This window comes from Neomonachus schauinslandi, chromosome 1 (genome assembly GCF_002201575.2).
Source record: "Neomonachus schauinslandi chromosome 1, ASM220157v2, whole genome shotgun sequence".
In the NCBI taxonomy this organism is placed as follows: Eukaryota; Metazoa; Chordata; class Mammalia; order Carnivora; family Phocidae; genus Neomonachus; species Neomonachus schauinslandi.
Window position 1 is genome coordinate 170120532 of NC_058403.1, and position 15874 is coordinate 170136405.

Here is a 15874-nt window from a genome sequence, read left to right on the forward strand (position 1 = left end):
GTGGAGATAGAGATATAAACATACTATTCAGTACAGTATAAAAATAAAATAGTCTCAGCTGCAGAATGAACACTCCCTTGGGAGAAAAGGTAGAGTCGGAGAGATCTTCCCACTGGAAATGATATTCAGACTTCACCTGAAATAATTGGAAGTTTCTCCAGAGGTATCTCTTTCCCCCACCACCACCAAGTAGGAGACTTAGTCCTTGTTAAGTACTTGTTACATTGTTTCTCTTAAAATAATTATGACAATTACACAAGTGTTGCCATTGTGGGCAATGTGACTCTGGGGAGCATAACAACCAAACTGGGCTAAATTGTCTGAGTTTCAGTTTATTCATCTGCAAAATAGGCTTATAGGATTGTGATATGATAATGTGTATAAAGCAAATGACAGCCCCAGGCATGAGGTAAGTTACCTCCTGATTGAAATAGAATACTAATTCACCTTAATAAAGTAAGCTTAATTATATAGTTTTTTTGTTTCCACATTCTGGTTGATTTCCTGTATCTGGCTTTGCAAGTAAAGAATTGGTCCCTGCAAAATTATTTTGTAATGTGTAGTTACAACAAACCATTATGTTGTACACCAACTTATATAATGTTATATGTCAATCTTACCTTAATACAAGTGAAAAAATAATACAAGCAAGAGTAAAAAGAAGAACTGGTGATTAACAACTCAAGATGATTAAGCTCCTGGGATTCTTTTTTGAATAAAGATATGCTTTTAATTTTAGCTATACAGGGTAAACCTACACATTGATTTTATACTGGAATTGTTCTAATAACTACCTAGGTTTCTATTTAAATCCTGTTAGGGCATCTTTTTAAAAAAAAATAACAGTTTTAATGAGATGTATTCACATCATAAACTTCACCTATATGAAGTATATAACTCAATGATTTTTAGCTTAGTCTCCGAGTTGGCCATCATCACCACAATTAGGGACATTTTCTTTACCCTCTGAGAAACCCCACCGCCATCAGCAGTCACTTCTCATTTTGCCCACCCTCCCCCTACCCAGCCCTAGGCAATCACTAATATACTTTCTATCTCTATGAATTTGCCTATTCTAGACATTTCATATAAGTGGAATCATAAAATATGTGGTCTTTTGTGAACTGGCTTCTTTTACTTAGCTTCAGGTTTTCAAGGACCATCCATGCTCTAGCATGTGTGGGTACTTCATTTCTTTTCACTGCTTAATAGCATTCCATTGCATGGATATTTATTTATTTTATTTTTATCTTTTGAGAGAGAGACAGTGAGCAAGTGAGTGGGGGGGGATAGAGGGGTGGGGGAGAAAAAGAATCTTCAAGGAGACTCCCCACTGAACACGGAGCCTGACACGGGAGCTTGATCTCAGAACACTGAGATCATGACCTGAGCTGAAACCAAGAGTCAGACAGCTTAACCAACTGAGCTGCCCAGACGTCCATCTATTGCATGGATATACCACGTATTCTTTATCATTGGTTGACAGGCATTTGTGCTATTTCCACTTTTTGACTATTATGAATAATGTTGCTATGAACATTCACATATAAATTTTTGTGCAGATGTAGATTGTCAGTTCTTTTGGGTATTTGCCTAGGAATGAAATTGCTGATTCATATAGTAATTCTATGTTTAACTTTCTGAGAAACTGCCAGACTGTTTTCCAAAGCATCTGTACCATTTCACATTCCCACCAACAGTGGTAGAACAGTGGTTCTACCCAGAACCTATGAGGGTTCTAATTTCTCCACATCCTCAACAACACTATTAGTTGTCTTTTTTATTTTAACCATCCTAATGGATGAGAAGAGGTATCTCCTCGTGGTTTTGATTTGCATTTTTCCAATGGATGATGTTGAACAGCTTTTCATGTACTTGCTGCTTATTGCGGCATCTACTTTGGAGACATGTCCATTCAAATCTTTTGTCCATTTTTCATGGGGGTATTTATCTGTTCATTGGTGAGTTGTAAGATTTCCTCATTTTTTTCCTGGTTACAAGTCCCTTACCAGATATGTAATTTGTAAATATTTTCTTCCATTCAGTGGGTTGTCTTCACTTTCTTTCTGGTGTCCTTTGCAGCACAAAAGCTTTTAATTCTACTGAAGTCCAACATATCTACCTTTTCTTTCACTGCTTTTGGATCAGGTTCAAAGAACCACCGCCTAATGTGAGGGTCACTAAGATTTATGCCTATGTTTTCTTCTAAGAGTTTTATAGTTTTAGTTCTCACTTTTAAGTTTTGATTTCTTTGGAGTTAATTTTTGTATGTGGTATGAGGTAGGGGTTGAACACCATTCTTTTGCATATTTATATGCCATTTGTTAAAAAAAAAAACTGTTCCTTTCTCCATTGAATTATCTTGGCATCCTTGTCAAGAATCCATCAGTCATAAATGTGAGTTTATTTCTGGATTCTCTGTTCTACCCCATTAATCTGTGTATCTCTAATACTTTTTTTCCTCCATTTATACACAATAAGATATTTGTATATATTGGAGCATAAGAAGAAAATTAAGGGACATGTTAATCCCACTGCAGTAGATGAGCCATTGGTTCCAATTTTTCACTGCCCTCTAGCAGTTGCACACATCCACACCCTTATGGGAGTAGACTGTGGCTGGGTCCACTTGACTCTGGGTGTGACCATGTCATCTGTTCTGATTCTTGGGATGTCAGTGAATGTGACATAAGGAGATAAGTGAAATGGGCTTGCACAGTTGGTCCTGTTCTCTTGCACATTTGCTATCACCATAAAAAGAACCCCCCTTGGGTAGCCGTTGGTTCCAACAGAATGACAGATGTTGAGAATACACGTGATCCCACTCTGTGATCTGGAGCCCAGCCAAATTTAGCCAGAGTCTAGTCAAAACTCAGACACTGGGGCAAGAAATAAATGCTTATCAATATTTACCACTGCAGTGTCTGTGGGTGGTTGTTCTGCAACAATAGCTAACTAATAACCTACTACTTAGAGATAACTGCTCCTATCGGTTTGCTCTTTTGATCAAAAATGAGATTATGAAAAAAATCTATATATGTATACTTGCTCTATTGTTTTTGCTTAACATTTTCCTGTAATACCCTGTATTATTAAAAGTTCTTGATAAACGTTCCCTTTATTATAATCTACATATTTCAACCTTTAAAAGTTATCTTTCTTGCAACCATCCCCATATTATTTTTCCTATTACAAGTAAAGGTATAATGAATTTCACTCTTTTTCTCTCATATAAATCTTGGTCTCCATTTCACATTTCCATGGGATGGATTCCTACTTATAGACACATTTAGTAAGCTTCGGTAACCAGAGTCCAAAATGGAACCACTGAATCCTGAGTTCCTTCCTGTTACCCTATTTGTATTTTCAACTATACTATTTGGCTGAACCAAGATTGCTTTTCTTCTAAAAGATACAGGCAAATTTGATTTTACTTAAAAAAAAAATTGGGGGGATTCTTCCAGCATGTTCCGTTATACTATCTTTGGACATTTACAGTTTATTCTAAAGAAGAAAACCGTTGCCACAAAAAGTAAACTATACAAAACCATCATTTTCCTTCAGGCTACAGTGGAAATAGGACATGGAGACAAAATATAAGTGCATTTTTAAAATTATTATTGAGAAAGCTGAAAAAAGATCATATATCCAAGAAGATGGTATCCAGGGTAGTAGCCAGATCTAATAGTCTTTATGTTCTTAACAGTGCCTGGCACTGTGCACAGCTGCATTCAGTAAACACTCCTGGAGTAAAAGAATATAAGAAATAGAACGTGAAAGCAGACTTTGAGGCCAGAAATTATGGCCCTCACAGTGATCAATAACTATTTTTAGGGTTTCTATAGTGACAAGTATGCTACACCTAAAATTAGATGTGTGGGACATCCAAGAGTAGGTCAGAGGCTGATGCTCTATCTCAACTTTTCTGGGTGCTTCTTAGCAAATAAATGGATCTCTCTCCCTTTTCCCAGGGAAAATCGCATTTTTTCAGGTCATCCAATAATGACTGATCCAGTTTGGCAACTGCTACAATGGATACCTTAAGAACCCCACTCAATGTTCTTACACATTACCTACACTGAGCCTCCTGGAAGTCTCATTCAGAGTACCTGTGGTTCCTCATCCTGCAAACAGAACTGATCTCACCTGGCAATTGCCTCTGGGCCCTTGCTCCCCCCTCCTGCTTTGGATTCTCAGAGACCATTGTCACTCAGCTCCTGGGGCTAAGAGTGGAGGTCCCCTTACAAAGGCAACGACTAGTACCTGGCTCAGATGCTTAGTACAATAAGTGCTATTCTTTTTTTTTTCCTAAGATTTTATTTATTTGAGACATAGTGTGTGAGAGACAGAGAGAGCACACACGCAGAGGGGGAGAGGGAGAAGCAGACTCCCTGCTGAGCTGGGGGCCTGACATGGGGCTCGATCCCAGGACCCTGGGATCATGACCTGAGCAGAAGGTTTAGCCGACTGAGCCACCCAGGCACCCCAGTAAGTGCTATTCTTATCCATTCACACCCTAGGCCACATGTTTTTAATTAGCTTTGCTAGTCAGTCACCTCAAAATTTCTAGACAGAAATGGAACAAAATAAAGGAAAATGCAACTCAGTTTACTTCAATTAAAGCATACTGAGGACAGCGGAGGCGCTCTGCTGGAACCTGAGAGTTGACAGGAGGGAGAAGGTCCTGGGCCGTGCCCGCAGACCCAACTACCACTGTCTGTCACAATTTGTACAGGACAAGCCAGGCTACAGCTCCCAGCAGTTTATCACACTCAGAAGCTCTCCCTGCCCCTGGCACACACAAGTATTTGCAGGTGCAGGACTTGCTTGCAAAGAAGAGAAAAGGCTAAGGCATTCTCCTAAGACTGAGAAGTGCTGCTAACGCTCAGAAGGCAAAGAGACTTATTCCTCACGCTCCATTCTTCTTGTCCTCGCATGAGCCTGGTGCTGTGTGGGTGACAGAGACGCAATGCATACATACCTTAACTGAATGGAGCATGTAAAGAACACAGAAAGGCAGTGCTTGAGAGTACCCACAGAAAACTTGACCTTGTCACCCAGGAGTAAATGTGACTTTCAGCTCCAGAACAGAGCCAAACATCTTGAAGAGAATGAGAATGCAGATGAGACCGTTATCAGATAGTGGTTATCTGGACAAGAGAGATCCTTTCATTTCATTCATTGGGGAGCTGCTGTTGAGGGTCGTCCATAACTGCTTTTACAGATGCTCCTGGAGATGTGCTTGGAGAAGCTCTGTTGCCATCCCATGGTACAGCAAACTGCCTGTGAGTTTGTAACCATTACAGCTGTGATGATGAAACAGTAAAGAAGAACCGCCTCTAAGTCAAAAAGTGCACCCAGAGATAAGATTCATTTTCAATGCCCTTGCAGCTGCTCCTGATGGCATGGGGCCACCGCACTTCTCAGTAAGTGGGGATCCAAGGCTGATTCATCACAAAGTGAGCAAATGCCTTTTTTTTTTCTCTAAGATCACCCTATGCTCCACCTCCTAAGAATTTCATTACATGGGGAAGGGCGGGGGGGGGGGGTGGAGGATAGGAAAAGGGAGAAATAAGTGATTTCTAAATATATGGCAAATTTTTAAATAAAAAGGGGAAACAAAACCCCTTATAACTATTATTAGCAGGGGCAGAACTAATAATGGTGCTATAAAACGTCTATCAGGCAGGTCATATCGATTCTGGGTATAGCATTCTATTCTTGTGTCCTTGTAACTCAGCTAAGTAACTGAGGAGGGCAAATCCATGGCTAGGTGAGTCATATTAACAAGACACCTAAGGTTTTTGTTGACCCTTATATAGGGGACTGGTTTGCCATTGCTGCAGATACTTTAGGGATTAAAAGGAAAATATATACTCTGCCAAAATTTCTTAGAAAATACCTGAAGTTAGAAAACAGGGTGTAGCAGTTAATGAAATATCTTGGTGAGGACGTTTGAGAGTTAATTAAGAAAGCTACAAATTAAGGAACAACAGCAAAAAGGAGATGATTGCACTGCATCTAACTGAAGGCATTCTGCTTTTTGTCTCTCCTGGGAGTTCTGGGATTTTTCAAGATTGTTTGACTTGATATGAGATGTACAATAATTTGAAGTATCTAAAACATAAATAGCTGAAATATCTCACTTGGTTTTATTAATTATTTACCCAAAGTGACATAAATTTATTTTATATATACAGGAGAAATGGATTAAATGAAAAATTAAAAAAAAAAGAAAAAGAAAAATCCCTCAATACCCCATGAGCCTAACATTCATAAACACGTGAAAAGTGACCGCTTTTATAGCCATATTGATTAATGTATCTGATACTCAATTTAATGGATTATCATGACCAAAATTTCATTACCAGGTACAATTTTTATTTTGCAGGAAAGTTATGTCCTCTTTTGTAGCTATTGAAAAATATATTAAGGTATGTAGCTATTTGTTAAAAGTTTGCCTTTCAAAACATAATGAAGATTTGGAAATCAAATCACCTCATTTGTTTTCATTACGTGAAATGCTACTTGGGGAAATTTTTAGGCAAGGTACCAAATGTATCACACACACACCCCAAATGGACCAGGCTTATTAATATGCTCCCAGCCTCCTGAGCTCTGGTCTCTCTCGTCCCCATGCTAGATTTTACCCTGCAGAGCTGGGCTTGGTAAGGGTAGCATATTAATCTGCCTCTATTCTATACAGGGCCAGGCACGTTTAGCATCTGCCCTGTGCCTGACACTGTGCTAGGTGCTGGGGCTGCAGCCAAACGCACGGACAGGATGGATCTGGTCCTGGCCCTCTGATACTGAGCACGGTCGTTGGAAACAAGAGGATCACCAGAGGCAGGTATGCCCCGGAATGGGGGAGCACAGATGCAGGATGGCAAATCATACCACGTGGGATTAGCTGGGAGACATTTAACCACCTTTGGGAGATTAGCAGCAAAGTCCTTCTTCCTTCATTTTCCCAATGAAGCACCATTCCTACCTTGGCTAAAGATTGTTTATGAATGTATAGGGCAACAATTTGAACGCATGACTTATATTTTATTACTATTTCAGAAAGTTGACCAAAATCCAGGAATAGTAAGAAAAAATTGCACGCATTATATACGGTCCTTATCACTCATTTATATTTTTAGGAAGCTTGCACAGGTTTTCATTTGGGGGTTAATACAATATACCTAAATGCTAAATGTGTCATTTGCATTTTACACCTTGGGTTATTTATTTATTCTTCATCCCTCAAGAGATGAGTTTTATTGCTGATTACGCTGTACAGGAAAAAAAGAGGAAGTAAAAAAGCAAACTCTTTACTTTTAAGAGCCTAACAGAGCATGAATCCTCCCAGTTGCTTTTCAATTTCTGTGCACTGAGGTTGAGTCTGGAACTAGATGTACACCACAAGTGACTCAAAAAAATGCTCTAAAAACAGGGTTGCATATACAACTTTGGTTATAAAACAAATGCCCCAGGCAAAAAAAAAAATAAGTTGAAAAAAAAAAAGAGGGGAAAATATTCTTAAGTTTGAACTTCGGTAGAATTTGACCAATTCTTAGGAACACTGGGGAAATCCATTGCCAGTTGCCAAAACTTAACCCAACTTTCTACAAACATCTATAGTGCAAGAGGTTGTGCTCCTGTTTTCTCCCAAATTTCCAATATATCACTTAACCAGAAGGCAGATTCTTTGAGGGCACTCGAGGAATTTTAGGTAAACTCAGTGAAATGTCACATGAACAAGTAGCCTATGATATCTCTAAGAAGACTGATTTTGTTTTGTGAGGACTGTAAGTAGGCCCATGTTTGCTTTATTCTGCTGAATTTGAATGTTATCTTAACAACTTGATATCTTTCTTGCAGATTTTAATTGGTAGCCATGAGAAGTAGTTGATCATATTGTCATTTTGATATATATTTTTTAAGCTAGAGAGGTAGCTAGCTCTATTCTTGTACAGTGAAAGTTCTCCCAGTTGACATCTATTTAACAATATACCTTTGGATTAAAAACATGGCCCAGAGAGATTTGGGTTGTTTTTCCAGCAGTGGTAATTGTTCTGCCTGAGACCAGAAATAATAAGGGATCATAGACAAAGGCTGGAGGAGCTTTCAGGGAACAGAGCAGAGAATGAACAGGATTACGGGAAACACGGGTCAACTGCCAAAGCTCCAGTAATACCCAGTCTTGGAGGGAATTTATCTGGCTCACAAAAAAATTGTCATTCTCACTAATATTTTGACTTCTATTTGAATATCTTGTATCGTCTATAGGACACCTAATTTTGTTGTGTCGCCTTTTTGAATGGAAAATATCACAATGAGATGTGAAAAAAATTGTATGGCTGTTTTATAGCAAAAAAGAAATTAATCATCAGAAAAGTTCTGAGTGATTGAATACAAAACATAATTCCATTTTCAGCAGCTATGATGTCGGAATACGTAACAAATTCTACAGGAGGGTGCTTGGTTATGTAAAATATTCAATTATTCCCCCACTTAGATATTCAACAGTTTTATCTCTTCAATTACTTAACTTAGAAGGACAAATAAGTGTTTGGTCATAACATACTATTTGCTTTGCCAGTCAGTACAAGTCACTAGGGAATATCAATCTTGCATTTTTTTTTTCTGACCTAGAATTCCTCTTAATGACCATTAGTGCAAAGTTAGAGCATATCTAACATTTCAGGAAATGCTGATGTTTCAAAGATATGACCTTCTTAACTTGCAGAGGAAACTGTCTTTATTGTTATTTGTTAAGGGTTTTTTTGGTTTTATTTTTGTATCTTTGCTTCTTAGGCTCAGCAAATTACTAATGTTTCCCTTTAACTCCTTAACATTCTTACTTGTTGAAAAATTTTAGAGTATTAAAATACCTGCTTTTATTGTCCTTGTCATTTTTAAAATTCTGTTTCTACACAATGTTGGACCAGAGTAAGAGAAAATTATTTTTATCAAAAGTAGCACAATTCTGATTAGCAATACTTAAGTTTATTTGAAAAAGAAATTGAATGATTTGTATGACGTTGCTATCTTCTATATTGTGATATTTTACTAATTTCATTACAAAGTTAAGAGTGATAGTTGTAAGGTAAGTAATAAGTTGGTTAAATAGCGAGCTAAAAAATAAGAATTTTTTTTTTTTTTTGCCATTTAGCCAAAAGTCTATCTTCTGTGGTTACCATTATATTGCCAAATACCAGCCCATTTAAATAAGTTTTTAAAAAATATTGTACTTGGGCGCCTGGGTGGCTCAGTTGGTTAAGCGACTGCCTTCGGCTCAGGTCATGATCCTGGAGTCCCTGGATCGAGTCCCGCATTGGGCTCCCTGCTCGGCAGGGAGTCTGCTTCGTCCTCTGACCCTATCCCCTCTCATATGTTCTCTCTCTCTCATTCTCTCTCTCTCAAATAAATAAATAAAATCTTTAAAATAAATAAATAAATAAAAAATATTGTACTTTATGTAATCCCTATACCCAATGTGGGCCTCAAACTCATGACCCCGAGGCCAAGAATCACATGCTCTTCCAACTGAGACAGCTGGGCGCCCCTTTTTAAATAAATTTTTAAACTGAAAACTAGAAGTCACTTAAATTAGTACAGAACATAGGCTTTGCTGTTGGTAAATCCAAGATTGGGTCCAAATTCCATTTTCTACTAGCTGTTTGATCTTTGGAAAATTATTTAAGCTTTCAGACTCCTTTTCTTCATTGCCAATTGGCTAATAACCATGTGGGCCACCCACTGAATCAAAGGGTGGAGGGGCATGAGAGATAAAAGGAAGAACTGCTTTGTAAAAGCCAGGATAGCACACAACACAACATGGAGAAGCTGTGAAAATTCTTTGTTCCTTAAAAATCCAGGCCATGTGAAAAATGCCTTTCAATATCTTCAGAGGAAGCCCTCAAGATTTCTAATCGATAATTCCCAACAACGGATCCCAGTCCCTTCTTCGACAACATGTCCAACAAGATGCTGATGTTAACAATCACACTTTCCAGACTGCCACAACCACACTTCCCAGACAGCCATGCTGAGTTATTATAACATTACTACTCTAGATTCAGTTTCATTGTCCAGTTGTTTCAAGTAGGTAGCAAGACCGTGTTTATTTTCCTCAGGCCTGTACCTATGTTTTTAATTCCCTTTAATGGCCTGCCCCTATTTGGATTCATCAACATATTTAACCTCTCCAAAGCTCAAAGTGCCATAATATTCCAGGTTTGTGATACGAAGTGTCTCTTTCCCACATTAAAATTGTTTTAGGGGCGCCTGGGTGGCTCAGCCGTTAAGCGTCTGCCTTCGGCTCAGGTCAGGATCCCAGGGTCCTGGGATCGAGCCCCACATCGGGCTCCTTGCTCCGCAGGAAGCCTGCTTCTCCCTCTCCCTCTCCCCCTGCTTGTGTTCCTGCTCTCGCTGTCTCTCTCTCTGTCAAATAAATAAATAAATAAAATCATTAAAAAAAAAATTGTTTTAGATTTAAGTTTCTTGTCATGTTGGCCCGTATTTAAATACTTGTTAATGAATCGGAATGGTGCTTATTTTCAATCTGAATAACAGTGCCTAGAAATTTTTACTCTTCAAAGATCTGCTCTGGTCTCCCGCTCAGTACCCAACCTCACCCACTTAATTTCTGCTCTTCTGACTTTACCCTCGCTGTGGATTCCACCAGGACTGCCTTTCCCTTTGGTGTGTCAAGAACTCTAGTTAAGGGACGCCTGGGTTGCTCAGTCAGTTGAGTGACCGGCTCAGGTCCTGATCTTGTGGTCATGAGATCGAGCCCTGCATCGGGCTCTGTGCTCAGCACCAAGTCTTCTTGGGACTCTCTCTCTCTCCCTCTTACTGTCTCTCTCTCTCTCCCTCTAAAATAAATAAATAAATCTTAAAAACAAAAACAAAAACTCTAGTTAATCCTTCTCAATTCAGAAGTCTCTTGGCTCCTACTGTGCCCCATTCACACCTTTACCGCAACAGTGTTTAATTGGACTACAATTATTCATTTACATTTCATCCTGCCCCTCAGACTATGGATCCACGTTTTAAAGACAAAACCCAACATTTGTTCATATTTATATTTCTAGCACATAACAGATAATTCAGAACTGTTAAATGGGGAAAGGACTACATTTTATATTCAAAGGTAGCTTCCAGTTTTTCTTAAAAATGGCGACTGGTGGTGATTGGGATCTTCATCCTTCTGTTTTCTGTAGGATGTGATGATCATGGCACCTGCATTACTGATTCTGTTGTGGGCTATGGTGATACCGAGAGCAGACTTACTTCCTGATAAAAAATGTAGGTACACCATCTATTAAATTCAGTAGTGTTTCTTTAAAAAAAAAAAAAAGGACATTACAAAAATGATAGCATTATTTTTTTCCTAAATAATCCCTCACTTAGGAAATTATGTATGGATTTTTTTAAAAGAAGAATATTTACTCTCTTCAGAATACAAACTTTTTCAACACGCTGTACTTTAAGAAAGCAAAGTTGGCTGGAATGCCAATTTTATGCTACACTGGGGAATCATATTCTGAGTGTGGGTGTTTGGGCTCTATGGAATAGAGTTGGAGCTGGTGGCCACATGTGAAATGCCTTCCCATGCAAGGGGTTGGTTACAAGTCCTCACAACCAAAGAATAAACACTTCCACTACGCTTCAGTTCAGAAACTTGTTGATCTATGGATATGGTATAAGGACAGAGTCTAAGAAAAGAAAGTTATCATATGGTCCATATGTAATGTTGTCTAAGAGAACTTTCTATGATAAGGACACTGTTCTATATCCCCATTGTACAATGGAGTAGACACTATACGTAAGTGACTACAGAGTAGTTGAAATAGGTTCATGCAACTAAGGTAACTTAGTTACCTTACTAGGGTAACTTACATTTATTTTTTATTTTATTTTATTTTTTTAAAGATTTTATTCATTTATTTGACAGAGAGAGAGAACAAGTAGGCAGAAAGGCAGACAGAGGGAGAGGGAGAAGCAGGCTTCCCGCTGAGCAGGGAGCCCGATGCAGGGCTCGATCCCAGGACCCCGGGATCATGACCTGAGCCGAAGGCAGCGGCTTAACCGACTGAGCCACCCAGGCGCTCCGGTAACTTACATTTAAATAGCCATATATGGCCAGTGGCTACCATAATGGACAGTGTGATACAGACAGAGCCCTGTATGTGGCAAGTATAGACACAGAGTTATAGAAGGCTATTCAAAATTAAAGGTCAGTGGAAATATCCTAACCATGTAGTAAAGGAATAAAAGTCAGTTTCCTAATGGTGTGTACAATATTGTCCTAGTTTTAGGAAACAATTTAACACGTTGTAGCAACATATGCCAAGGACAAAAAATAATGAATATATCATATATTAACACTATTCTCAGTTGCAGGATTAGAGGTAATTTTTCTTTTTCTTTTTGCTCACCTGTGCTTAAAGGAAAGTTTTTATTTTGAAAACAGTGGTTCAAAGAAAAAAAAAACCTCTTTTCTATTAAAGTCTAAGTAGTTTTGCTCACAAATTGTTTTGACTTTGAATCAAAATGAGAAATAAATTAATTTTACATCAAGAACCAGTACAAATACAAATATTTAAGTACATTCATGTAGTGGAAATAAGCGGTTCGTGAAATAGTAATTATGTTTCATGGACCCTGATATTTTCTATCCTATTTTCTTCCATGTCATTAAAAAAAATTCTAGCCACAAACCAGTAAGTTTTTCAAGCCAATTTATAGATAATGGCCCTCAGCTTGAAAACTAGAGGTATAAGGAATGATATATTAAAATATTCATATTTCAGTAAAAACCTGTATATGCTATAGGGAAATACCTGGGCAAAGTTAGAAAGATAAGGAGTTAAAAGCAGTTTTTTAAAGCAAATTTTCCAAAATTATTTCAGTATTATACACTCTAATAATCATAAGATCCTTACTCCACACTAAAGTCCTTGAAAAATTTAAAAGTGCTGCCTCCGTACAATTGAACATCATGTGGCTCCTTTTCATCACAGCTTTACTTCTCCCACCTGTCAACTTCACCATCAAAGTTACTGGTCTAGCCCAAGTTCTTTTACGCTGGGAACCAAATCCTGATCAAGAGCCAAAGGATGTCGAGCTAGGGTATCACGTGAGAATAAACGCTCCACAAGAAGATGATGTAAGTATTTATTCTGACAGTCGTCTTTATTTAGAGTCACTTTTAACTTTAACTGCATTTTCCCTATCAAATTAACTTTTAAGTTACCAAAAAAAAAACAAAAAAACAACCTACCCAAGGGTTTTCTGTTAGGCTCCAAGCAGAGTAGGGTGTCAGTTGAAAGGACCATGAACTAGTGCTGTGTGTGTTGCTTAGCATTCGACAGCGGCACAGAACCTTTTAACTTTGCCCCGATTCTTTCACCAAGAAAAGAACGTTTAGGGACTTTGAAGGTAAAATGGATTTGATACTTGAAAATAGGCAAAGAGAAAAAGAGAAGAGAGCAGTGGCATAAAATGGGAGGCAGTGGGGTGCTTAATCAGAGAAGCCAAGTTCGAATCCGGCTGCAGTCACTTCCTGCCTCGGCAACCTTGGGCCAGTCACTGTACGTCTCAGAGACGCAGCTTTGCCATTTCCCACTGCAGGGATTATGTTAAAGCACCTGATACCTAAGAGATGTGCAGTAAAATGAAATGAAGGGAGAAGCGATTAGTATTAGCTATTTTTTTCAGTCAATATGGAATTCTAGAGAAATTTCCCTTAGAAAGTTACCTCTGGGGAAGAGACTGGGTTTAGAGGTGATGGCTGAAGTGAATGTGAGCCTTAATCATAGTATTTTGTTTGTTTTTATAGGAATGTGTTCATCTATCATAGAGGAATTATTATATATTATTGTACGGTTTGTTTTTTTTTTTAACACCCAAATGCTAGAATTGGGTCATTTATTTACTTGCTCATTTTTTAAAATCAACTTCGTTGAGGTGTGAATGGTGTGGAAAAAGCCGTACATATTTACCTAACTCGATGAGTTTGGGGATGAGCAGATATGTACCTGTGAAATCATGTGCTTAATTTTTTTTCTATCCAAACTAGTTCCCTGAATTTTATTTACATGCCATTTAAAAAGTGGAAGAAAATGCCTATTGGATTAAAATAGCTCTCTTAATGCTCTTTCCCTTTTCTGCATCATGACTTGTGGGGTTTATTTTTAGTATGAAACCAGAAACACTGAAAGCAAATGCGTCACCGTTCTTCATCAAGGCTTTTCAGCAAGTGTGCAGACCATCCCATGGAATGGCGACTCCCTGCTGGCAAGCAACTGGGTTTCTGCTGAGCTTAAAGCCCCACCGGGTAAGGCAGGCTCCTAACAGCCTTGTATTGTATTCCTGACTTTGGAGATCAGGCAAAGTTGGAAAAGAAACTGGCTTTTCCGTAGTCAGTCAGCAGTTCCTGCCAAGTATTCTTCCTCCTCATCAACATCCTAACCAAGGCTGTGATCACTTATTGTCATAACCCACCCCATTCCATCTGGTGCATCCCTGCAGACATAGCTCACGCTTCTCGCTCCCCTGCTCCCAAGTCACAGGGTCATCAGCAAAATCAGGGCCAATCAGGTCTTTCATAATTGGGCTGTAAGACATTTTCTAACCATACCCAACATGATTCCTCTGCTTTTCTCAGATTTCTAACACCGCCCCCCGCCGCGCCCCCCCCCCCATCCCCCCACAGCAGCTTTTTCTTGCCTCAGAGGCTTTGCTCTCTTGGATTCCCCTCTGCCTGCTCTTCTGAATCCTTTCCATACTTCAAAGCACAAAGCAAGTTGTACCTCCTCTAGAAAGCCCTTTTACTTTTCATCCTGTACACTGAAGGAGGCTCTTCCTCCTCAAAACCCATTCATGGGCTGTTACTCATTTGGCACATATGCCATTCTCTTTCACAAATAGCTTTATACCCTGCCACCTCTGAATGTAAGCCTTTTGGGGGCAGGGATGGTGTCTCATGCTTTACTGAGCCAGTAGAACAAGCAGTGCACACTTCAGAAGGAGCATTTCCTCCTGTCCTGTTTGTGGTGTTCTGCACTCTAGGACTTGTCATACCAAATTTAAGGAAGCCGCTGGTGGTTCACAGAAGCCACAACACGGAACATCCCACCATGAAGAAAGAGGATAGGTAGCATCCACTGTCTATACTGTCCTTTGGTGGGAAATTGGGGTTTCTAATACGTAGAATCAGTGATACTTGGGATTAAAGCCTTGGAAACACACACACCCACACCAGGGAAAGAGAGGAGGATCACCATGTCCCAGGTTACATGAGTGTTCCTAGTAACTGTTGTCTTGGCCCGTCCGGCCCATGGGTAATCATCCAACCGTTGTCTCATCACATCACTGAATGAAAAGGTTGTGTACCCTCTGAATTGTGTCAATGACCGAGAGCAGCCCTGGGAACATCTTTCTGTTTACTCATTTTAACATGTTGCGTAGACCATAGAACAGCCAATTCACAATGGCCTTGACTCCAAGTTCAGAGACTAATCCAAGGTAGACATAAGATCACAAATACAGACCTCTGTGTGCCTTACCTTAAACTACTTTCCCCACATCTCAGTAACAGGAGTATACCTGTAATACATCTTTCAGAATTACATGTCTGCAATTCTAATTATTCTCTGAGCATGCCGATATACAGTGACATGAATGAAAAATTAATTCTCCCCTGAATCAGTCTTAATTCATACCACATAATTCCTTGGAAGAGAGGTGGGAGACAAACAGATTACAGAAGACTCCAAACTATACTTGGGTGTGGAACATCTGGTCATTTAACACACTGAGTACAAGGCATACATACAAGTCTGTGTACGTTTGTTGTATATGAATATAGAGAAAAAAA

The 15874-nt window shown here is 39.0% G+C and overlaps 1 protein-coding gene across 1 annotated transcript in view; it reads left to right on the top strand.

Moving 5' to 3' along the window:
• The first annotated feature begins 11219 nt into the window (after positions 1 to 11219).
• The window catches only part of IL5RA (interleukin 5 receptor subunit alpha), a 28521-nt gene continuing 23866 nt past the window's right edge, over positions 11220 to 15874 (top strand). The window contains exons 1-3 of the mRNA XM_021695110.1: positions 11220 to 11298; positions 13017 to 13162; positions 14194 to 14332. Coding sequence (XP_021550785.1) covers positions 11220 to 11298; positions 13017 to 13162; positions 14194 to 14332 — 364 coding nt within the window. The remainder of the gene's footprint in view (positions 11299 to 13016; positions 13163 to 14193; positions 14333 to 15874) is intronic.